Source organism: Asparagus officinalis, chromosome 5, assembly GCF_001876935.1.
Source record: "Asparagus officinalis chromosome 5, Aspof.V1, whole genome shotgun sequence".
In the NCBI taxonomy this organism is placed as follows: Eukaryota; Viridiplantae; Streptophyta; class Magnoliopsida; order Asparagales; family Asparagaceae; genus Asparagus; species Asparagus officinalis.
The window spans coordinates 108,037,966-108,063,926 of record NC_033798.1 but is presented as its reverse complement, the minus strand read 5'-3'; the positions used below and the strand labels follow the sequence as shown (position 1 = coordinate 108,063,926).

At 35.9% G+C, this 25,961-nt stretch overlaps 1 protein-coding gene and 2 non-coding genes across 5 annotated transcripts; 2 read left to right on the top strand and 1 right to left on the bottom strand.

Annotated features, from left to right (window-relative positions):
- Positions 227-13,596, bottom strand: LOC109840580 (golgin-84). 3 transcript variants are annotated; one of them, XM_020409287.1, is made up of 21 exons: positions 13,475-13,591; positions 10,826-10,912; positions 10,588-10,637; positions 9,871-10,497; positions 9,717-9,779; positions 9,128-9,205; positions 8,789-8,992; positions 7,203-7,259; positions 7,025-7,099; positions 6,879-6,950; positions 6,449-6,511; positions 6,278-6,376; positions 5,448-5,525; positions 5,179-5,247; positions 2,412-2,459; positions 2,224-2,319; positions 2,077-2,153; positions 1,647-1,692; positions 1,458-1,556; positions 1,307-1,351; positions 227-559 (listed from the first exon to the last, which is right to left on the bottom strand). In XM_020409287.1, the coding sequence occupies exons 1-21, from the start codon at positions 13,500-13,502 to the stop codon at positions 488-490; spliced, it is 2,133 nt and encodes a 710-aa protein (XP_020264876.1). In that variant the 5' UTR covers positions 13,503-13,591; the 3' UTR covers positions 227-487. The 3 variants fall into 3 exon arrangements, 2 of the variants coding, with proteins under 2 accessions (XP_020264876.1, XP_020264877.1); XR_002246948.1 differs by lacking the exons at positions 227-559; positions 1,307-1,351 and having other exon boundaries at positions 1,463-1,556; positions 2,077-2,149; positions 13,475-13,595; XM_020409288.1 differs by lacking the exons at positions 227-559; positions 1,307-1,351; positions 1,458-1,556 and having other exon boundaries at positions 1,644-1,692; positions 2,077-2,149; positions 13,475-13,596.
- On the top strand, positions 13,677-13,749 carry TRNAK-CUU. The gene has a single exon. It is a non-coding gene; the product is annotated as a tRNA-Lys (tRNA).
- Positions 18,804-18,876, top strand: TRNAK-CUU. The gene has a single exon. It is a non-coding gene; the product is annotated as a tRNA-Lys (tRNA).

Here is a 25,961-nt window from a genome sequence, read left to right as displayed (position 1 = left end):
ACTACCCAGCGTGGAAGAACAACGTCATGCTCCCTTTTTAACCTTAGCTTCAATGTTTGTTCAGTTCATGTTTGAGAAAATTTTCTATTGGTTCTCTGTACAGTTTATTCCCCAATCTTGAATATGAGATCTCTCATTAATCCAAACCCGATTTTGAACCCGGACTAAATAAAGACATACACTGTAGAAGGTTGCAAGGGCATCGAATCTGAAGAGGCAAAAGGTATTTCTAGCAAATCACATATTCACTGTATGCTCCACTTGTAACTACAAATATTTGTCCACACATATCCCTGTGTCCACCTAAGTACTGCATAACATCAAACACCCTGTTCGTATAGTATTATTACATTACACTTGAAATAATATGCATGTGAGATGTAAAAGAATAGACTATAAAGCCTCTCTACAAAATGAAAACATTTACATTGTATAAAGAGTGAGAAATGTTACTATCAAGAAAGAAGGAAGAAAATCTCTGGCTAAGTTACGGCAAACTTGTGTCTCCAAGCCCCATAGATTTAGCTACTTCTCTGGAGGAAAAGTCATCTGCTTGTTCCTGAAATTATCAGCAGAAAATTGAGTATATCAGCTGCGATTTGTATTTGGATGCATTTACAACCCTTAGTTAACCATTTAAGTGCACAGCTTACAAGTACGGAAAGGCCAAGAAAATTTTCAAACATTAAACCTTGATATATCAAGGACAAAGCGACTCTGCACAAATAGTAACTATTTGGGGTAGATTACACTAAGCCCCAAGAACTTTCAGCATTTTGCAGTAAACCCCAATAACTTTCAAAATCTCACCAAAACCCTCAATAACTTTGATATTGCAGAAAATCCGCAATTAGTTTCCCCGTTTTGCAGACAACCCCCATAAATTAGAGCAAAAAACAACAAAAAAAGCAATTTGAATGTCAGTGGGGTTTAGTGTAATTACCCAAAAGATGCTGGGGGGTTTCTGCAAAAGTTATTCAAGATTTAGTGTGATTTTGAAAGTTATTGGTGGTTTACTATAAAATGCTGAAAGGTCTTAGGGGTTTAGTTTAATTTACCCTAACTTTTTCAGCTCACACGACAAATTTTTTATTTTTTTAAATCATCACCTTAATCCAAGTTAATATTTTAGAGAGCATAACCCAGTACTTGCTGGTAAATGAAACAAATTTATGCCCAATAATTGCTAAAATTCAAAAACATTGACAAATAATATCTTCTGTTAAATAATTTATAACATCTTCTGTTAATAATTGCTAAAATATATAGTTTGGTGATTACTAAGGCATAGAGATAATAAGCATACCTGAAGCCGGTGCAACAAATACATCAAGAATAAGTGCACAAATACCTGCAAATATGAAACGCGGAATATATTAATTCTTAACCAGCACTTCCTGGGCCTTTGGCGTATATAATCCTGATAATCAAATAAGGAGAAATAAGCCATTTCTAACCAGATAGAAAAGCAAAAGGACCCGAGCAACAGGATAACGCCATAGAAATCTAGTGGCCCTGACAGCTCCAGTATCTAAAAACTTGGCAGCTTTTTGCAACTGCGAGAAAACATAACTTTCTGAAATTAAGAGAGCGCAATAAAAGCTAAGAGGTGGAGACTGGAGACACAAAGAAAGAAAATAAATCACCTGTACACTTGCGCCAGCCATGTGGCGGTGGTGCAAGGGAAGAGGCCTGCAAAATAGCTGTTAATAGATAGAATTCTAAAGCGCTCAAGCTTCTATAATTATATGATAGGGAGAAAGATAAATAGGATGAACAAAAGATAATGCCAATTAAATCAAGTACAGGCTGTTGTACACACATATTCTAGACAGAATTTGGAGGAAAAAAAATCTTGACTTAATTGCCAACAAGATGTACACTTTTAGTTCTATAGAAAAGAAAAAGAAGGGATTGTCGACATAGAAATTGGGTAGTCAAGCACGTCGAACAGTAAGACGGACAAAATTCATAGGTATAGGTCGACAAACTAATAAAGCATTCTGCAACAAGATTGAGCTACCAATTCTGTAACATTAATATAAGTTAAAAGTTTTATGAAGGAAGTAAACATACTCAAGTGCTTTTATATCAGTATCCTCCTCCCATACTGCCGATGACCGTCTAGAAACTCTATTTCTTTCAGCTTCTACCTATCCAACAAACATTAAAGTGGTAATATAATTTCCATGGCTTTCCAGAATAGTGAATAAACAAAGGTACCTGTGCTTCTTGCAGACGCCTCGCCTCTTTCTCAAGCTGGAACTCCGCTGCAGCCTTTTCACTGGCCATGGCTTCAAGTTGTGTTTGCTTATGATACTGAAATAGGTTACACAGGTGAAGTCTCGATACTAATTTTCTGAGCATATGATCACTAATTAATACGTGCAAATCATTAAGTTGAAACATACCAACAGATCAGTTAGCTCGCGATAACGTTTCTCTAATTCCATATGTTCCTGCAAATAAATGACTTAAACAAATATAAATTGTGTAAAAAAATCATCATCAAGTACACAAAAAAAATAGTGAACATTGCTCCTCAATTCAACTGCCACTAGATTTGACATGTTCTATCAAGCTAAGGATACCTAACAAGGGAAATAACGGCTGAGGAGAAGGTAGAGGTGAAGCAAAATGCCAAGGGTTTATATGCTACTGAAGTAAACCACAACAATGTTATGACTTGCCACAGCCTATCACTCTGGTTTAAAACTGTTCCTCAGACCCATTTGAAAAAAATAACTACTCAAACAAATGTCCTAAGTCCCAACAATCTAGAATAATCGTCTAGAAGAAACTCCTCATTAAGTTGAATGCAGTTGGAGAACCAAGGTTTATAAACACAGGAGAATTTTTAATCCATGCCACCTCTAACTGCAGGGTTCATATTACAACTGGAATTCCAAATTCTAAACTCATTCAAATTGTTTTCAGTTTCAGTCTTCCAAGAATCAAAAAGGGTCACCACCCGAAAGTCGCCTAGTGATTGGGGCCTTGGCTCAAAAAGCCATATTTATTAGGCATTACAATACCTCTGCTATTCACCTAGGCCTGGACTGTGAAATGGGGGCCCCAGGCCTCAGTGTTTACTTGGTTGGTACTAAGCCAAGGTTCCTCACACCGGAAAAAAGAGAATAAAGAAGGGGATAGTCTATTCGCTCATGTTATATGTGATTACTGTGAATCACACATCCTACATTTTCTCAAATTGCTAAAATCAAACAGGATCTAAGCAAAAGACGAGAGTTATCTCATATATGTTATGCAACTATTCTTATTTAAGCCATATTGTCCTAATATTTTGGTCTGTCCAACTAACTAATTAACTTACAGAGAGAACACACCTCCATTCAAAAATTTCTCTGTTTGTGAGTTGTATTTGTGCATGTGACTTCCATTCTTTCCATTTAAATTTGGAGAAATTTTTGAAATGGGCAAGTTTTGATAAATATTTAGTAAAAACGACCGTTTTGCTAAATATTTAGCAAAACCGACCTCCGGTGAGCTGGCAAAAAAGAGGTCGGTTTTGTTGAATTTGAGTTTTAAAACACACGGGACTAGTAGTCCCGTGTGTTTAGTGGCCGCTAATCAGCCACTAAACCCAACACAAAAAATCCATGAGACTACTAGTCCCGTAGGTTTTGTGTTTCACTATTACAAAAACCCACAGAAAACCCACGACGATCACATTATCAGAGAAAATTGCATAATGATAAAGATCTGGATTTATGAGATCCAGAGAGTTAGGGTTAGGGATCAGCTTTTTGTATCTCTTAGGATTGTTGATCCAATCCCCCATCAGTCTCACATTGAGGTAGTGGATCGATTTAGGGGTGGATCCGGCAGCGATCTGACTGGATAGCGAGCCTGAGAGGAGGAGAAAAGGTCTTGGAAAGTGGAGAGATAGAGAGGAGAAGAGCTTGGAGTGGCGAGTGAGGGAGGAGTAGGCATGAACGAGGACGAGGTGGTCGAGGGCGTGGCGGTGGAGGAGGAGGAGGCAGGTGCGGAGGGGATCGGAGGAGCTGAGGAAGAGGAAGCTCTGTCGATGCCGAGCTCCAGCGAAGAACGATGACGACGACGATGGAGTGTCTTGGCCATTGGTGGTGGAGTCAGCTAGGTTAAGGGAGGAGGAGGAGTGAGAGGAGAGGATGACGGAGAGAGAGGTCGTGGGTTTTATAATAGTGAAATAGAAAACCCACTAGACACACTGGATTACTAGTCCCGTGTGTTTCAAAACTTAAACTCAGCAAAACTGACCTCTTCATGGCCAGCTCTCGTAAGGTGGCCAAAAAGAGGTCGATTTTGCTAAATATTTAGCAAAACGGTCGGTTTTGCTAAATATTTATCAAAACTGGCCCATTTCAAAAATTTCTCCTTTAAATTTTATGGGAGATGTGATGTTTACATCTCCTCTTTCTTATTCAATAGAACAGGCCAATTGGCATAAACCTTTTCCCCAGTCTGTGCAAGAGGTAGGGGTGTGGACGAAGCTGTAAAAGAATAAAGCGCAAGTAATCTAGCAATACAAAAACACATGACCCACCGAGGAGGAGTGAGAGGAGAGGAAGAAGGAGAGAGAGGTCGTGGGTTTTATAATAGTGAAATAGAAAACCCACTAGACACACTGGATTACTAGTCCCGTGTGTTTCAAAACTTAAACTCAGCAAAACTGACCTCTTCATGGCCAGCTCTCGTAAGGTGGCCAAAAAGAGGTCGATTTTGCTAAATATTTAGCAAAACGGTCGGTTTTGCTAAATATTTATCAAAACTGGCCCATTTCAAAAATTTCTCCTTTAAATTTTATGGGAGATGTGATGTTTACATCTCCTCTTTCTTATTCAATAGAACAGGCCAATTGGCATAAACCTTTTCCCCAGTCTGTGCAAGAGGTAGGGGTGTGGACGAAGCTGTAAAAGAATAAAGCGCAAGTAATCTAGCAATACAAAAACACATGACCCACCTCCACCCTCACCCCCCTTTCTTTTTTAATGATTTGACTATTTAAACTAGTGTAACTCAGAAACTTAGTTTCTTTCAATTAGAGGAAAAGGTACATCTAAACCAATCCAGATTCAACTCATACACAAGCAAACTTTGATCCAAAAAACTAATATTAGTAGAGATGGGTTAAGCATACTCATTATAAGGAAAAATATTATAATTGAACCAACTTGCCTGCCGCGAATAATGCTCCGCATCTCTTTTCATTCCTGCCATTTCCACTCTCATTTTTTGTAACTCAGCCTGTCAGGTTTTTATAAAGAAAGTAAACAAAGAGAATTATATCCTTCCTCATGAAACAGTTAACTAAATTAATTCTAAAAGACGAAAAAAACACAAATAATGTATGGCTTTCTATTTAGTCGACCTATAGAAAAACATCTGCAAGGAGGGGGAAAAAAAGAATATTATGATAGTTTTGATAGAACTTTTAAAAGAAATACCTCCAATGAAGAAAGCTTTGTCTCAGCATCTCTTTGACCTTGACGTGCACGCTCCACTTCCTCTTGCCATGCCTGCATCTAAATGTTTCAAAAGTAAAAGAAAATTAAGACAAACTGGAAGCATGGCAACTTCCACGCCTGCTTCTAAAATGTTTTTTAAGCCAAAAGTAAATAACATTAACGTAAACATAGAAAGTATAGATATGGACGCAAGATAACAAAACAATGACATGATAATATATGATTCTGTGTAGATGCTCATGTATCACGCATAAACACCTTAGTGATGTGCATGTTATATTGAAGCACAAAGGAAGAAAATTATTAATACAATGGTTTCTTTTTTGGCTGGTCAGGGTCCATTGTTTTAATCAACAGATCAAATTAAAGTCTGACATTCAATCTATTATCTCCTACATGACCCTTCGCATGTTTACAAGGTGCTCATGTTCTATTAAATACTTAATGTCGCATCTCATTATGCCAAAGGATCTCTTCCAGTTTTAGTCCACTCCAAGAAGACTGACCTGCAATTTTCACATTTGTTATGAAACTGCTCCGACATAGTTATAGGTTTTCTAATCGCCTGGGAAGGCAAGTCAGATGTACGCAAGCAGATGTTATGAGTCTTGATGTCCAACACAAGTTGAAAGAAATTACCACATATAAATTAGCTTTTTTTCTTAATCCTACAAGGTGCCAGAGCATACCTGTCTCTAATAACTTCCCTCTTTGGTTTTCGTACTACTCTATACTCAGATTTCTAGTTTGATAATACTAACAATGTAATTATGTTTACTGGATGACATTTTTAATAATCCTGTTTTTACCTGAAGGATTTGGCTAGCTTCTTCAGAGGACTTTTTTTGTCCACGACGATTGCGTGCCTCCATATCTTGCAATTCTTGTGTAAGAGATGCGCATTCCACCTGAATGACATAGAGAAACGATTTACGATGTTTTTCTTAAATGGACACATGAAGAAACAAAAAGAAAAATACCTCAAGTAAAGCAACTTTGTGCTCCAGGTCAGTGGCCCTTGCCGTGCTCTCCTCCGCTGCCCTCTAAATAAAAAAAAATCATGTCAGAAATCAATAGGTATACAAACTGATCAAACTACTTGATAGCATATTATACCATATGCATTACAACCATGAATGACATAAGGTAAGACATCAAAATAAAAATGGAATCACATGATCTTTTCACAAATTTTATCAGGTAACCACTGGACGTACTGTCATTTCTCAGTGGCCTTCTTGATGCTTTTGTTAGTAGAATGTTAAGAAAAAATTTCAAGAAAGCACAAAGTTTTGAAACTCCTTAGTAACAACCAACATGAAAGGCCAAGGTACCAGGATTAAAGTATGGTTTTGTGCATGTAAAATGCCATAATTACAAAGAATCTACTTATAACTATTTTAAATGTACCTGGATCCTAACAAGTGCATTGGATGCCTCAACTGCTCTGTGCTCAAGTTCCACTTCTCTTTCAACAGCAGCCTATAAAAGTATGACAGCCATGAGCAAATTTATAAGGAACAAAAACAAAATCCCAGATGGCTTTTGAGAAATACCATCTTGGTAGCATTGTGTGCAATACGTTCTTCTTCAGCTCTGCGTTCTGCAGAAGCAAGCTCTTCTCGTAGAGCCTATTAAAAAATATGTGAGCAGTATTATACTAAATAAATTGGAAATCCGATAGCTCAACGATGCTCTGGAACAAAGGTATTGTCTAAGAATCATAGCACTTACCTGCATCATTCGAGTCTCAGTCAGTTCACGATTCCTCATTATGGCCTCCATGTTTGCCTGATTAGCGCCCAAAAAAATATGGCTTGAATCCAATAATCAAAGTTGAAAGCTTAAAGGATGTCAAAAATAAATATACATAAAATCAGATACCATTTTGACACCATGAACGAAGAAAAATAGTAAATAATATATTAATACATGCAAGATACTAAGAAGTGCACAATAGTTAACAGAGTTCCTCTTAAAAATAAACGTCACATCTACATGATCAGGTCAGTTTATTCAAATCTGGGAAATGAAAGGAATGGTAACAAGGTTATCCTAGTGTGTATTTTGGTGGGTGGATCATTGTGTGGGTTGGTAGTGCGTTTGTAGTTGAAGCTGAGTGTTTGTGGCTTTCTTTTGCTTTGTTGGAAAGGATCTAGAACAATTAATACAAAGAAAAGGAAGAACTAACAAAGGTGAAAGAAAAAAGGGAAAAGAAGAAAAGAATGGAATCATATGTATTATATTACAATAGAACTAGTATTAAGCCCACGCATTGCAGCGGGTATTATTTACCAAGGTGTATCTATCGCCAAATTGATAATATGCTTTTTATATATAACTATTAATAAAAACTTCAGCGATAAATTTTTTACTACTATTTACAGAGTGAATCTCCAAACCAGTTAACAAAATAATATACCAATCAGCAAGTTTTATCAATTTTCTTTAATAGAGCCAAAAAAGTTTTATATATGTGGAATGTCTAATAAAGGTTCAAATCATCATCTGCGAGAACAAAAAAAAAAGATATGAATAGTGTTTTAAAGGTTCAAAAATTCACTTTAGCTTCACCATTGGACGAACGATCAAAGAGTTTACTTTATCTGCTTAAAAATTTACTGTATCTGCTCAAGATTCTAAATTGCATAAAGAGGGGTTTAATATTCTGAATTGTTCTGTAGCATGAACAGTGATTTTAATTTAAAAGTAGTTGGAAAAGAATGTGAGGAATATATTCTAACGGTAAAAATTCTATTGCCTTCTAATCACCAAATAACCACAAAAAAAAATAGCAGCAATGTGATAGAAAACTATGTCTACCTAGTCCATGTCACAACAGGGTTTAAAGTTGAGTTGACAATCTGTAATGATGTTAAAGGTTAACATCATTACAAAATTATGCAAGTTTATCATGAAAAAGAAAAAGGAAACAGATAATTCAATTCTATAGAGGAGAAGCCTTTCGAAAACTAATTCATAAAATTTTCACCTTATCGACATAACCTTGCAAGAAGAATATCCACCTGCCATCTTATAGTCTCAACAGAACATGGAACTAATTAAAACAAAGAGGAGGTTCTCATGTAGGGAACTTCATTTACAAGGAAGATACACTTGTAACAAGTAAACTAAAACACATATTAACTGTCACAAGGTTTAAGAATTCAACGAGAAGATTCTCCTATTTTTGTGTTTTCCTAGTTTAAAGAAAGCCTGGCAACATGGAGCATCAAGAAAGGCTAAACAACCAAATCAGCTACTGAGGCTTTCTAATAGACAGGAAAAATAAGAGAAGGGTACATGCAAAAAACTGAAACCTGTAATGATACAAGTTTTTCTTCTGAACCAGAAGCCTGTTTCTTTAGGGAATCCATTGAACCAACAAGAGATTCAATTTCAGCATTCTTTGCAGCAAGAGCGGCTTTCATATTCGATTCAATCCTTGTCACTTCAAGTTTGGACGCAGACAAATCTTTCTGCAGCTGCTTTACACGGGCTTCATATGAAGTGCAGCGTTCTTTCTGTTCCAATTGCAGATTTTCAAGGGAATGTTACAGAAACAGAAAGGTAACAGTTAACGAACACAAAAAGTCACATATCATGTGTGTGGACAAACTCAGCAAGCACTAGCTGTAAGGTAGTTCAAAACAGCTCACCTCTGCAACAAGAAGTTCCTCTAGCTGAGCATTTTCTGCCTTGTACTCTTGAAGACGAGACGAAAGGCCAGCACAAACCTGTCGATTAGTAGAAGTACTATGTTATAGTTACGTATTTCAGAAAGACTAATATGTAAGCAAATATAAGTGTCGGATAACAGATACGGGTGGTAGAATTCTTAATGGAGGCAGAATGGCCGTGAGACCAAAAGGTGGATTATCTGAATTTTCGCAGAATTGGAATTCTACATGCCAGAAAACTGCTTGAGCGTGCTAGTCTAATTAAAGTTTGAGTTCTATTTTCAATAGAACTTTATAGCTTCAAAGTATTTTAGGAGTCTAATTAAAGTTCTAGTTAAAATATAACCGCATGAGCAACGCTCTATGTTTCTTTTACCATTACTTTTTCTGAACATTTCTCTATCCATTATGATCACGAAGGGCTGGGAGATCTTTTTAGACTGAATGAATATCTTACGCTAATGTACTTTTTCTATAACAAATGGGTTTGTCTCTATCACATGCAAACCAGGCACGCTCATATATAAAGATATTCTCTATCCACATTAGCAGTGTGAGAAAATCTTACCCTTGCTAACCTGGCTTCTTTTGATTGACCACTGGAGACTGAACTCTTGAGTAGCCCCTGAGCCTGCCAACCAACTTAATAATTAACTGAGGGAACATTCAATATGATACATAATAGCTACTTATATGTGAGAGTTCTTTTTGTACAATAAAACCTCATCAAGTTGGTCCTGAATTTTTTTCGGCAATGTTTCATTTTTAATTTCCTGCTGCTTGTTCAAATTTGGTGATGGGTCAGGCTGCGGATCACTTTCATTTTCTTGGCTATTGATAACATTGGGCTTCTCTACCGTCTCAGATTCAGGTTTCACTTTCTCAACTGTCAAAGAGGCATCTTCATGGGCTGTACTGAGTTTTGAATCTGCATCAGCAGGATGGTTAACTCTGGGGGAATCAATTTCTTTGCCCACAACTGTAGGGGTGGAATTCTCAAGCACATCTTCCGAGTTTGCAGCTGTAGCAGCATCTTCAGTAGAGATATTTTTTGTCTCAATATCACTGTGTGCAATAGGAACTGCTTTTGCATTGATAATATCCTTTTCGCTTTCATCAATTTGAGTAGCTCCTGATGCAGTAATATCTGATACTATTGTATTATTATTGTTATCAGCTTGATGTTCAGAGGACGTCTCAGTCGTTTGATTTGTTTCGTCTTCGAGAGAATTTTCATGCGTAGAAGTTTCAACTCTGTCAACTTTCACATCTGGTGCTGACAACTGTATGTTTTTCTGCTGTTCAAGATTAGTTTTAGAGACTTCTGTAGAGGAAGGTCTTGAATTAGCCTGTAAAGCAGTCAAATGAGCTGATCCATGTAAGTAACTCAGTTTATCTGCATCAAAATCTTGGAAACCACAACGATGCTAATTTACAACCTTCGTCTTTGATTTTGTCCTTCTGGCTTTGACTTCCTGACCATTAGGTGCTTTTTGGTGCAAACAGATACAGAAAGAAAATTGTAAGTCATAGGAATGGTATTAATCATATAACAGGGAAAATGTAAGTGATAAGGATTTTATTCTCTCAATGTAAAATATACCAAGAAGAAAGATAAAGCCTTCTCTATTGCAGCTATCAGAACTAGGTGGCAAATAAAGTGTTGAGAATATATACCTGAACTTGAAGGCTGCAAATCAGACTGCTCATCTGACAACTCATTGACAACAAGCTTTGCTCTTCGGTCTACAACTTCAAGTAAATCTGATACCAAAAATTACACCTTTATGGTTTCAGTTATGGTTGCACATCAATGAACATGTAAGTCTTGGAACATTAAATAAGTGAATAAGATTAATGAAATGGAATTTAGAGAGGGGCCATGGCAAGAGAAAATTGCCATGAGTAAATAGTTAAATTTACTAATGATAAAGCTTTATAAAAAGTATGAATTTATGTCATTAACTTGTTTGCCGGTCTCTAAGAGCACAATAGTTCCTGGCTGAGAGCATTGTGGTAAACTATGCTGATTGGAAGTATAGCATTTAGGTTCAAATTTCAGATATTAGAATGCCTTCTACTGCATAAAGAAAAGTGATGCCTCATACGCAAATGAGAAGTTAATTTCTGGCATTTGAGTTCTTGTCCTTGGAAGCTTTTTCATCAATTTAAGCTTATTGTCATGCGTGGTACTGATACATCTTTACTCCAACAAGAACAAGATCAAGTGCCACAGGTCAGAAGGCAATTTGATACTCTTGCTACAACCAGGGGATGTACTTTCACATGCAAGGAGGTTAAGGAAATCCAGAAAGTGAAGGCCTTCCCGACTTTAAAATGAAGCACACTGTTTGATTTAGATGGATTGCACCAGATTGGGACTCTATTGAGCTTAATCTTGCATTGAGTTATAAGGAGTAGCAAGATATCTTGGATCTCCTAATCAGAAGTTGCAGAAGAGTATTATACGAGTTAAATAACAGCATAGTTTAGGGACTCCAAGAAATTATTAAGATCGTAGCTAGGCAAATTCATCCAAAGAAACTCTGGAGCGAAGGAGAGACTGTATCTTTCATCCTCACCACTTTTCATCCTGACCAACTCATAAAGGATTGCCATTCAGTTAAAGGCTGGTTGTAAAAGTTGGTTTATTTTTTATGGAACTTTCTCGGTTTTGAGTTGTGCAACACAGTCAACTTGATTTCAGTGCAAAAGGACATAAATGAAGATAAAGATAAGGACAATGATATTCGTGTGATTCACTCACTTATAAAATTAAATCACCTTTGTGGACCCTTTGATATCAACTTGCACTAGTAGGTGACACCATCTAATGGAAAACATTTTGGAAAATGGTGAATTCAAATTTTCACTAGATTAAATCCTTATTCTATCTCTATCCGGCCCCCCCCGCCCCCGCCGCGCAAAACAAAAAAAAAAAACAAAAAAAACCCTCTCTCTCTCTCTCTCTTAGAAGCAGGCCTTCTAAACTTCTTAAACAAATATAAGGGCCATTGAGAAACAACTATTACCCTTTATGAACGCCTTAACCAACAGAAATTTAATTTTTATGTTACATTAGATTGCAGAGGTCATTACTTTACTTGCTCTCCTGAAAGATTCACACAGGAAGAAAGTTAAATCTTTCATCAGAAGATTTAAATCATATGAATGTGTTGTAACCTTATATTGGATGTCATGGTAGCACCGTTCTGGTGGTCTTGTTTATGTTATTGAGGAGAAGATAAACTAGCCATTGATTTATTATCAGATAGGTGAGGTCAATCTTCCTACCAAAGGCCTATTTCAATACAAAATGCTAACCTAATAAACGCATTTGACATATAACTAAACTTCATAGTAACATTCATGGAATTTTCTGAAGATTCAAATTAATCCACCCAGTGTGTGAATGTTCAGATTTCCTCTCGTTAACATACACAAGAAACTGTAGACTTCAACGATACATATAGCATCTGAAGTTCTACCAGCATAACTGCATGAAATCAGCATGTCCTGCAGCCATTTCAGATGCAATGCTAAATTCCAAAGTTGCTGCATATGATATCATTTCCTGAATAAATATATAAATCGTACGATATCATTTCCTGAATACGTATATAAATCGACTGCTCGCATAAAAAGAACAGCGATATTACGGTGATCCAGTGATGTTGCCCGAAATCACTGATTAAGTATCAGTAAGTTGAAGGGACTTCACATAATTCAAAACCGGTGATAAGAAATCATAGCTGCAACCATCCAAATTCGCCCACAGTTCTAATTCAACAAAGTAGGAAACTTAATAAATGAAAAACCTTATTCTTACAATCGTTGATCAGAATGTAACCAAGCAGCACACAATTAACCCACAAATATTCTGCTGTACGAGTTATGATACAATAATTCTGAACTCGTGATGAAGACGAAGGAGAATAATTTATGCACTTAAATCTTCACCTTTTGTCGAGGTTCCTTCTCTTCAGGTCGAAACCTGAGCTATCCTACTCCTTCTAATAAGAAATCAACTTTCGATAATCATTTGAACTGAGTAAAAACTTTTCTTAAAAAGATTCAATCTCCATCCATTACGCTGAAGCTAAATGTGAGGGCAAAGAATTGTGAAATTTCCAAATCTCCGATACAAATTATGCCATTGCTTAGATCAAAAGCAGTTATAATAGTGAGATCAATACGGCAACAAACTGAAAGGAGTTGAAATTTGCAGTAAAGGCGAGTAATAGGGAACAATTAGATCATCGAGATGGTGAATCGTAAGGATTTGAGGGAAGAGAGAGAGAGAGAGCGAGAGAGAGATCGGCGTACCTTCGGCGACCTTGAGCCAAGAAGCCATGGGCGGTGACGGGATCTCGAGGAACAAGAACAGATCAGAGCGGAGCGGGAAAATGCTGAATCATGAGCTGAGAAAGATTGCAATGGCGATCGATGGGTTTGAGATTTGGGAGAGATCGGAAATATGGTAGGAATGTGCTTATAATTATGTAGAAAAACATACCGAACATCGTAAGCCCGTCTAGCTCAGTTGGTAGAGCGCAAGGCTCTTAACCTTGTGGTCGTGGGTTCGAGCCCCACGGTGGGCGTTTTTGTTTTCCCCCCTCTTTTTCTCTTAGCTATTTTGTCACGAATTAAAAGCCCGTTAATTAGGTAGCGGGCTATGAAAAAGACTACTCACACAGCTAAACATATAAAAAGAAGGGGTTATTTGCATACATACCCCTTATGTTCGAGCCCCACGGTGGGCATTTTTGTTTTCCCCCCTCTTTTTCTCTTAGCTATTTTGTCACGAATTAAAAGCCCGTTAATTAAGTAGCGGGCTATGAAAAAGACTACTCACACAGCTAAAGATATAAAAAGAAGGGGTTATTTGCATACATACCCCTTATGTCATGGACACTTTGAAAACGGCCCTGCATCTTTGTATTTGTAAAACTAGCTCTGAAATCATCAATTTTAAAAAATACGCTAAAATCAACAAATTATCAACTTGATGTTAAAATGTTGACTATTTTATATGTAGCGATTGCAAATTACCTTGAAAATTAACAAATCATCAACATTTTTTTTTTGACTACGGAGTTCAAGCCCAGCTACCTACTAGGAGACATCACGAGGAATATGTATGGGGATGACCTAGCCCGATAGAGAGACCCCATCTCAGCACTAGACCTACAGGACCTCCACCTAACCAAGTAAAACCCCGAAAACCCCCAGATCGTACTAACCACCATATTCACAAATAGGGTCAAGTGAATGTGTGGATGAGTATCAAACTTGGGCCATCTCGTGGGGAGTCTCCCATGTTACCACCCATGCTCACCCACTGACGATAACAAATTATTAACTTGATGCTAAAATTTTGACTATTTTATTGATTATATTTACACTGGGATTACAAATTAGCTTATCAATGTTAATAATTAATTGCTTTGAGGATACCTTAATTTTTACACTAAGATTACAAATTAGCTTATCAAAGTTGATAATTAATTGCTTTAAAAAGATAAATTTTTCAAAATTGATTATTTGAGTGGTAGTTTTGCAAATACAGAGATGTAGGGGGTATTTTTGCGAATACCCATGACGTAAGGGGTATGTATGCAAATAACCCTTAAAATGGTGATGTCTTTTTTCATCCAATATATTTAATAAAATATTATTTTCATCCACCACATCACTCAACTCATCTTATCTCATATTTAAAAATTACTCACATCATCCAATAAGATTGTGACAACTCATCTCATCTCATTAACATTTCATTTCTTTGTTTTCCTCCCAAAAAGCTAGGAAAACAATTTCCTTAAGTGTGGGTCACATCATCCAATAATATAATGACAACTCATCTCATCTCATATATTTTCTTATTTTTAAGAAATAACCAAGCAAAAGAAAACAACCTATTGTAAGAAATAGGTTTCTTATAATTTATTTCATTATTTTTTTCGCCAACCAAACAATATTAAAACAAGTTTTTTTTAAAAAATCACTCACATCATCCTATAATAAGGTGACAACTCATCTTCATTTCTTTGTTTTCCTACTTTTTTTAGCAAACCAAACACTCCCAAAACAATTCTTTGATTTAATAGTTTTCCATTTCTTTGATTTTCAATTTTTTTTAGACAAACAAACAGGCCCTGAAAGTGAAACAAAAATTAAAAGGTGATTGTTCTTATTTTTTCACGTTTGGCACTTAGGAAGTGCTCGAAAAGTAAATGCAAATTGGATGAGGGTTGCCTCTTGATTATTCTCGCTCTTTTCACTTTCTTCTAAAAATTTTAAAGTAGATGGAAAGTGAATTAAGAGGAGAGAGAAATTAGTCCTTGATTTTCCTTGCCATTTCAATTTTAAAAATTCAACTTTTATTGTCTAATTTTTATGGCAACCAAAAATAACATGAAGAAAGTGGAGGCCACGTCAACTGTTGTTATAGCTGTTTTAGTGCTAAAAAGTAATATCCAATCAAATAGCATATAAGTGTCTCACATTATGCGTAATTGAGTCAGCTCTTCACTTCAAGATAATCAAAGACCTAGCTTGGACAACTCGACACTCCGACATCTCGCGAGGGTGACTCAAAAGGCGTTACATGTCGACCTCTGGCTAGGCTGACTTCTTGACCAACCCACTCGTCCGACCATTCGGCCGACATCTCGCGAAGGCGGTACTTCTCGATCTTCTATTGGACGAGTAGAAAGGTGACGACTACCTCGAGGCTCGAGCCCCCTCTCGCGCACTAACAGCCAATCACTTTGCAATAAATGACATTAAATGCATGATCAGCGTCATCATTTCTCTGTCCTCAATAGTCTTTATGACACATCGGATCACGTCGGCACCGTACGCCCCCAGTCACTTCACATTAAATGCGGAAGTGACATCTCCTCCACTCGTCGGACTACACATGTAAAGCAGATGCTGACTTGGCCGCCAGCCTATACTCGATCGAAGTTATCATCCTACCCCATACTACCACTATAAATATGGGTATCATTTTCAACAATAAGATAAGATCTTGATCTCTGCCCACTGTGCTTAAGAATTTTCTACAGTTTAGTTACTTCTCTACTCAAGCAAATTACTGACTTGATCGTCGTAGGAACAATCGGAGAACCCAACTCCATCCCCTTACGATTTGCTACATGTGCAGGGAAGAATAGCCCACCTCAGAACCGGACATTCGAAGGGTTAGAGGACCTCCATCAACTATCTCACTTCTCTCATTGACTGTTTGATATCAGCCATCAACAACTGTCATGTCAAAATTTTATCTTTCACTTCTATCATTAAGACAAGATTTGCGAATAGAAGGTTATGAGAAAGTAGTTTCTTGATGAGATACTTTCTCTTCACTTTCGAAGGGTAAAAGATAATATATTGTCATGCCAGAGTTACACGTCTCCAACAAAATTGTCATATGCACTTATATTGGTATGTGTAATAAGTGCTTATAAAAGTGTTGTGTGTACGTGCGCGTGTGGCATTTTGTTTGGGAAAGGGGGATTACGAGTTGGTTACACACCCTCATATTACACAGGTCACAGGGTGTGAACTCTTATAGGCTTTGTTGCCTAGGTATTTCTAATATGGAGTCGCACCGGTACTCAACACGTTTTGTACCCGTACCTGATTGTTCTTGGACACTCCCTAAATATATGTGTATATTTATTCAAACTATACTCAATTATACACCACATGTTTCATTTAAAACACTTGTTATACACTTCTTGAATATGCATCGTACATTTCACAGCTATTTTTGTAATATGTTGGACACGGGTTGAGTTCGATTCAGCTTTAAGAGGGACGATCTAAAGGATTATTACATGTGTAGCTTAAAACTATGATTATATCACATGAGTTTCAGTCATGTCCCTGTATTCTATCTTTTACATATTTGTCATGTCTCATACCAGTATCCTTGCAACTTACCTTATAGGCATTCAAGAAGTCCTAATCAGAGCGGAGACCTAAAAATGTGGATTAATCTCGGTATAATTTTGCAGATTATGTCAATTTGATAGAACTAATGGTTGTATTTTTTCCAAATTTTAAAATGAAGTTAAGAATTTCTCTATTCCTGGGGAGTACGACTGGGACAAAAAATAATTAAAGGTTACGAGACGGAACTCTCTTATCAAAGAAATGTGTAAAAAAAAAGATGCAGAACAGTGAAGATTGAATCCTCTGTATTTTATCTATGTTGAATGCTGTTGCAGGCACATGACAACGAATGTATTATCTCAGCCCCCTTTTAATGAATTAAATAGTTTAGAACTTTGAAGTAATGGGTGTCTTTTTTTTCCCAGGAGTTTGCCTATTAGTTTCTTGATCAAGTTGAGATCCTCTACATCATTGATCGTTGAAATTCTCTATAACTCATCAATCAAAAAAATTTCAATTAATGGGCCCTATGAGTGATATTCATTATCTAAGTAATATAAAATATTTTTACTTCTAGGACCCACTAAGGCAAGTCGTTAGTATTAGCTCACCTAACTGATTATAGGCATTCTCTATAATCAAGATTGTAGAGAATTTGGACCCCATGTTTCTCCTCCTTTATCAATCAGTTACATTTTAGGATTAATTACAACTGGATACCCTGAGGTGTGATGTAACTACATATGTGATCCTGAAGTATTGAAGCTACATGAGTAACACTGAGTATACAGATTGTAGTTACACAAGAACTCCGAGGGTTATTTTTTTTTCTAGGCTTTAGGGTCACCCATGTAGTTACAATTAGTAATCTTAGGATAATTGGTGTAAACACGCAAACCCCGCGATCATCAGTGTAATAACACGATACCGCAGAATATCGGGTCTAATTAATCCTAAATTTTAAGTTATTTGGAATTCTTTTGCAATATTTGTTAGTAGTGTTTTTAAGTTCTTTGACTGTGTCGGTCGCAGTAACGGTTAGTGACTGGAAATGATAGGCTGCAACAGGAAGAGGATAAGGAGAGTAATAGTCATTTAGTAAAATGTTCATTGTACTAATTTTTTCCCCAATACATTCTTAAGCTTCAAGTAGAAAGTTACTGACCGGGAAAGAAAATGAAGTGATCAATTAGAAAGATTTATACATCAGCAGTTGATTCATGTAATATTTCTCCATCCTATTAGAAAATAACATGTGTATAAATAATTCATAATCATTATCAAACTACAATTGTTGATATATAGGTAAGTAGAAAGTTCTAATAATAACATTTTGTTAATTCTTGATGACTAGGAATTTCTCATTGGATCACCAGTAATCGACAACGTTCAAGTTGAATACTGAAATTCTTGCATCTCCATTACACTGAAGCTAAATGTGAGGGCAAAAAATTATTAAATTTCCAGCGAATCTAAATTAGATCACTACAGCGAACAGAAAGGAGTTGTAATTTGCAGTAAACTAGAATCGTAAGGAACAATTAGATCATCGCGATGGTGAATCGTAAGGATGAGGGAAGAGAGAGAGAGAGAGGTCGGCGTACCTTCGGCGACCTTGAGCCAAGAAGCCATGGGCGGTGACGGGATCTAGAGGAACGAAACAGATCAGAGCGGAGACGGAAAATGGCGAGTCGTTATTTTTAGAAATGTATAGATTTCATTAGAGAATGTAATTTACCTCGTGACGTCAGCCCGTCTAGCTCAGTTGGTAGAGCGCAAGGCTCTTAACCTTGTGGTCGTGGGTTCGAGCCCCACGGTGGGCGTTCCTTTTTTTAGCTTTTTAAATTCTCATTAGTATTTTATCTTGTCGTGAATTAACAGCGGGCTTAAAAAATGACAATTCGTGTATGTTGTATCGAAACCCGATCAACTATAATTTTAGGCCCATGCTTTGGCCAGAAAGTTATATTGTATCGAAACCCGATCAAGTATAATTTTTCTGGCGCACGATTAATCACCCATTATGATGTCTTCTCTATTTCTAGCGGGGTAGAGTACACTAAACCCGGATGAACTTTTGGTGTTTTGCAATAAACCCCCTAGATATTTCAAAATTCAAACTACAACTCTCTTTTATTGTTCTCCAGCAAACGCCCAAGAACCTTCAAAATCACACTACACCCTCAAGAACTTTTTAGAATTACAAAAATACCCCCATGAACTTTATGAGTTTTGTAAATAAGCCCATAAATTAGAAAAAAAATAACATGAAAAAGAAACTTTGAGAGTTAATGGTTCTTTTTTTTGTAATTCATCTAAAAGTTCATTGGGATTCTCTGCAAAAATTATTGAAGGTTTGGTTGTTAGAAATTGAAATCTAAATAAATACAGAGCATGCAGCAGAAATAACTTAAATTAAAAAATACCTCCAGCCATTATTGTCTAGAATGATCCGTAACTAGAAAATTAGATCAAAACTATAAATAATTGAAAAGCCTTAATCGGATGGAGGAACTATGTCTGTATTTATAGGCTAGGCTAGGACCCTTCTGTTATAACAAGAATTCTTAAAAGATGAGACTTCTTAAAATAATTTCCATCAATCTGGGAAATTATCTAGATATGATCTTATATAAATCCACTATAACTCTTTATATTATAAGAATTTAAATACCATAACAAATTAAGATAATTTGTATCGAGTAGGCTAAAACTTTATCCGGATACCACATTCTCCCACTTGGTCCACATGATACAAATATCTCATAATAAAAAATTCTTACCACTTAGTATTGGATAGCTCCCACTCAAATAAAGAATCTAATGCACGAATCATAGCGGTCAAGCTCTTAGAAATAACAAGCTCTTCCTTCCATGTATGACAATACATATATTCATCAAGTGAGCAACTTTATGAGCAAACTTTATGAATAACTTCCTACAAGTCATTTGGTTCCTACTTTAACTATCCTAACGGATATAATTTAAATATGATAACTTTATTTGTACACAATAAAGTCAAACTTTATTCTCCAAGAATATTCAGAACATGTCTAAAAAACATTTAGAGAGAAAAACAAACACATAACGAGCTAAAACATGTTAGACCCTAGAGGGGGGGTGATTAGGGTCTTATGCTAATCTAATCCGATTAAATGCCAACTAAAATTAATTAATGAGTTATCCTAGCAAGTATGAAATGCAACAATATATATGAACTAGGATAAGCAATATACAATATGATATATCCTAGCAAAGAGGCATATAGTGAAATATATGCAAGGATATATAAACTAAGACAAGGGTAAAATAAACAATCTACACAAGTGATAGGGTAATATGATGAGCAATACACAAAGGCGATATAAGATATGAAAACAAGAATAAGAACGCCAATGCAATCACAAACAAAACGATATGTTTACGAGGTTCGGTCCCCACGACCTACGTCCCCGCTCCTCACCTCGAGGAGATTTCCACTATCACAACCGGGTTTTCTACGTTCACCCGAACAACGTTTACACCTCACAATACAATCACTATGTAATCACACCTCACACACTAAGTGTTGGTCCTAGCCCGTGTCCTCCTCCTCAAGTGCTCGGTTACAACCTCTCCTTAGGCACGTCAACCGACGCCACTCCTCTTGGATTCGACCCCGTCTCTCACCACACACTTCTCTCGGTGTACAAGTGTATTACAAGTGAATCCTCACAATAAGCACAATATAAATCAAATGATTTGTTCTCTAAACAAGGTGAGAACTCAATTAAGCACAACTCTAAGTCACTAATCTCACAACCCAAAATTATACTATGAATGTAAATACAATAAGCTCAATAGGTTGTGTGTGAACAGAGAGTATCAATAAAACAATTTAAACTCAATATAGAAATCTAGCTTATGGAAATTAAGATCAAAACAATAAATAGCTAGAATTGAGTTTAAGGAAAACTTCTCTATAGATCAAGAGTGAGAGAGAGATGAGTTGAATGCCCAAACACCAAAGGATGATCTCCTCTTTGCTCTTGTGAAATTTGCTTCACAAACTAAACTCAAACAAACTCTTAAACTCTTTTAAACAAAACTTAAACCCTTGATTAAAAACTTTCTTAAACTTGTTTTAAAACTCTCTTAGATGGCTTGAAAGAAAACAGCAATAGGGTATTTATACCCACTCAAAAACTCAGCCAAAACCCCTAACAAAAGACAAAAAAGTCCCCAGAAGACAGCTCAGAAAAATAGCCGTTAGTGTCTAACGGATCTATTGGCGTCGGTCGACCGGTGCGGTCGACCGAAAACTGATATGAAAACTGTTTATCTGATTTTGAAATGCTGTTTAAAAATATCAAATAAATTCAGAAAAATGTAAAACTTTGGGGAATGATTGTAGACATGATAATACACATGCTACAAAAACTGGTTTTCTAAAAAGACTTCCCAAATGAGAAATACCATCATTTTACAAAATAGTCCAAAACATGAAAATGTAAACATATGAATCTTGACATTTTAGCTTAACCATGTTTTGAAACATTACAAAATGATTTTGTAGACTTAATAAAAGATGTATATGATTATTGTTAAGTCTATAAACCAAGAAAACAATATTTTCACAAATACAATAGAAAGTAAAACGTATGAGTATGTATATGAAAATATATTTGTTTCATATCTATGAAATTAAACCAAAACAACTTATCCACATAGAAAACAAGCATGTATACACATTTTTTGGAATTTATTTGTAAAAACTTTGTTTGTGGATAAAACTAAAAACCAAGATGTATATGTATATAACTATATATATATATATATACTAAGAAACTAATAAATGTGTGTGTGAATATAATATTGAGCTTAGAGTATATAACACACATAATATAAACCTATACGATCTTCATTGTAGCTCAACTTGGTACATATGCGGATGAAGCTTGAACTTGATCTTTAACTTTGAATTTGCAAGGCTTCACCGACATTCCGCCAACCTCCATTTGATATCGTCGTTATGGCGCAATCCATCCATCCTACAACAACGTTGTTTGTCTACAATAAATACTAAAACACAAATACTAGACAAACAACATTAGTGGTAAATTGTTTGTTAAACATCTTCAAAATAAGAAGGCCAACAAAACAATCATATATGCTCCACATGACTTAGGAACTGTTTCGTCGGCAATCGTTTAGTCATTGGATCTGTTAGACCCTAGAGGGGGGTGATTAGGGTCTTATGCTAATCTAATCCGATTAAATGCCAATTAAAATATATTAACAAGTTATCCTAGCAAGTATGAAATACAACGATGTATATGAGCTAGGATAAGCAATATGAACAACAAGATATATCCTAATAAAGAGATATAGGTAATGTATGTGCAAGGATATATAAACACAAGGGTAAACAATCTAAACTAGATAGTGGGCAATATAATCAATAAGCAATATACAAAGGCGATATAAGATATGAACATAAAAGGAAGTGCGCCAATGCAATCAAAAATAAACAATATGATTACGGAGTTCGGTCCCCACGACCTACGTCTTCGCTCCTCACCTCGAGGAGATCTTCACTATCACAACCGGGTTTTCTACGTTCACCCGAACAACGTTTACACCTCACAATACAATCACTATGCAATCACACCTCACACACTAAGTGTTGGTCCTAGCCCGTGTCCTCCTCCTCAAGTGCTCGGTTACAACCTCTCCCTAGGCACGTCAACCGACGCCACTCCTCTTGGATTCGACCCCGTCTCTCACCACACACTTCTCTCGGTGTACAAGTATATTACAAGTGAATCCTCACAATTAAGCACAATATAACAAATGATTGTTCTCTCTAACAAGGTGAGAACTCAATTAGGCTCAACTCAATGTCACACTATCTCACAAACTAATTATATAATGTATGCAAATACAATAAGCTCAAGTGGGTGTGTATAACAATAAGATAATATAATCAAATCTAAACTCAATATAAAAACTAGCTTTAAAGAATGATAATCAAATAACTAAGCAAATGTAAAGCTAGATAGAGTTTAGAAAACTTCTCCAATAGATGACAAGATGGAGAGATGGAGATTGGAGCCCAAACAAAAAGATGATCTTCTCCACTTGTGAAAACACACTAAAATACACTTAAACCCTTGTTTAAAACTCTTTAAACTTGTTTAAAATATTTCTTGAGTGCCCTTAGAAGTATGATGGCATGGAGTATATATAGGCTCATGAAACAAGCCCAAAAACCCAAGAAAACTAAGCAAAAAGATAAAATAATGGATATATCAAAATCTGAAAAATATAGCCGTTGTGCTACAGTAACCACGTCCAGAGAGTTTGGCGGTCGAATAGTAAAATTTTTAGGAAAGTTTCTAAACATGTAGATAAACATGTCAAAGAAAGAATTTCTTGAATATCACTTCCTATTTATAAAAACTCATCTATTTTGTAAAACATGCACGAACATGCACGAACGAAAAACATGATTTTGTAAATTCCATTAAACATAACAAATCAATTCCAAACTTGATGAAACTTTACGAAATGTTTATAAACATGAAAACAAACATGTTAGAAAAAGAATTTCTCAATTTTCATTTCTCAATTGTGAAAACTCATTATTTTGTAAAAACATGCATGAATATGAATTTGTTAAGAACATGTTTTTGACAAAAAGAGTTTAAACGCATATTGAAACTTTATGAAATGTCTTCATAAACATTATAACACATGAATATAAAGTAAACATGGTTAATAAAATAATATCACAAAGTTTTCTCAAAATAGCTCATTTTGTGAGAAAATCCAATATTGTGTGTGTATATGATATTGAGCTTAGAGTATTAAACACACATAATATAAACCTATACTAAATATACCCAAGCTTGATGAAGGTCTTCAATGAGCATGACTTGGTAAACTTTGCGGAAGAAGCTTGTAATTGAATCTTTAACTTGAATTGAATTTGCTTCACTCCACAATTCCGCCAACCTCCATTTGATATGATCGTTAAGGCTCGATTCCATCCATCCTCCAACTACGTTGTTTGTCTATAATAAATAAGAAAACACAAATACTAGACAAACAACATTAGTGATAAATTGTTTGTTAAACATCATGAAAACAAGAAGGCTAACAGGATCTGCAATCATAAGCTCAGTATTAATGTGTTGAACGGACACAATGTTGCAACAAAGAGATTAGAAACAACTAAAAAGGAAATTACGAAAAAAATAAAAGCTCACACAAAGGAATATATATCACCAAAATAATGTTTACTTAACCTTGTAGAAAACAAAGTTACTAGAAGGCATCAAAACTACAATAGAAGCTTTGATATGAAAACAAAACAGACACAAACTTTTGGGATTAATTAACAAACAGCCACACAAAGAATAAAGGACTATCATTTTGAATCCTTTTAACTAACGACGGAGGCATTAAAAGGCTACAACAATGTTTGAAGCACAGCGAAGAGAAAAGATGATATCTTTGAGGGGGGGGGGGGGGGGGCGTGGAGTTTTTTTTTCGTTATGTTTTCTCATGGAGATTAATCCACTATTTATAGGCCAAAATCCCATCATCTCCACCCTCCTCAATCTGCCTCTGAGAGATTTTCTCTCAACAAACCCCATATCCCACGTTTCTCTCCACTTGAGAAGCGTTGATTTGGTCACATAAGACCAAGTCAGACTAACATCTCCCACTTGACCAAATCAACCAAGTGACATGCCTCCCACTATCTGTGAGATCGGATGTTTCTGCTTACCATTACTCCCACTATCCGTAGAGAGTAACTCTTTTTTTATTATTCATGAAATTTTACTTGGACTTATTTATTCCTAAGTCCCATCAAACTTACATGTTTGATAAAAGATTTCGCTGGTATTCTTTTTGTCAAAGGATCAGAAATCATATCTGTAGTAGGGATATAAGTCACTTTGACTTCTTATTTTTCTACAATATCTCGAATATAATGATACCGGATCTCAATATGTTTTCCTTTGGAGCTATTCACACCACTATTGATTAAGCTAATTGCTGCTTGATTATCACAATAAATATCAATAGGTCCTTCCAACAAATTGAGATCAAGATCAATCAAAAACTGTCTTATCCAGACAGCATGTGTAGTTGCCATACTACAAGCTATATATTCAGCTTCTTGCGTATATCTAGCAACACACCATTGTTTCTTGCTACTCCAAGAAACAACTCATCCTCCAAAGATGAATAAGTGTCCCGAAGTGGACTTTCCATCATCTTTATCACATCCGAAATCAGCATCGCAATAACTGAGGAGTTCAAGCGATTCAGCTTGATAAACTAATCTATGAGTCAATGTACCTCTAATATATTTCATAATCCTTTTAACAACTTCCCAATATGCTGGTCCTAGATTACTTTGATATCGACTGACTAGACTCACAGCATAACCTATATCAGGTCTGGTGCACAACATTGCATACATCAAGCTTCCAATTGCTTGAGCATAAGGAACATCTAATGGCTTCTTCCCCTCTCCAGGACTTTGCTCTTTACATAATCTCTTTCCCATAACCAACGAAGTTGGTGCCGGATTGGAATTTTCCATTCCAAACCTTTTAAGAACTGATCTTAAATTTTTTTCTTGGTTTAAACTTAGCATTCTAGACTTTCTATCTCGAATTATTTGAATTCCAAGAATATATGATGCATCTCGCATATCTTTCATCTCAAAATTTTCGTTGAGATCTGCCTTGGTTTTATTCAACATTTCTATATCATTTCCAGTGAGCAATATATCATCCACATATAAGGATAATATAGTAAACTTGCTCCCACTTTTTAAGACATATATGTAGGGTGAAAATTTGATTCTTCCGAAGAAAGGAGTTTCGTTTGTATTTATAAGAAAGCTTAT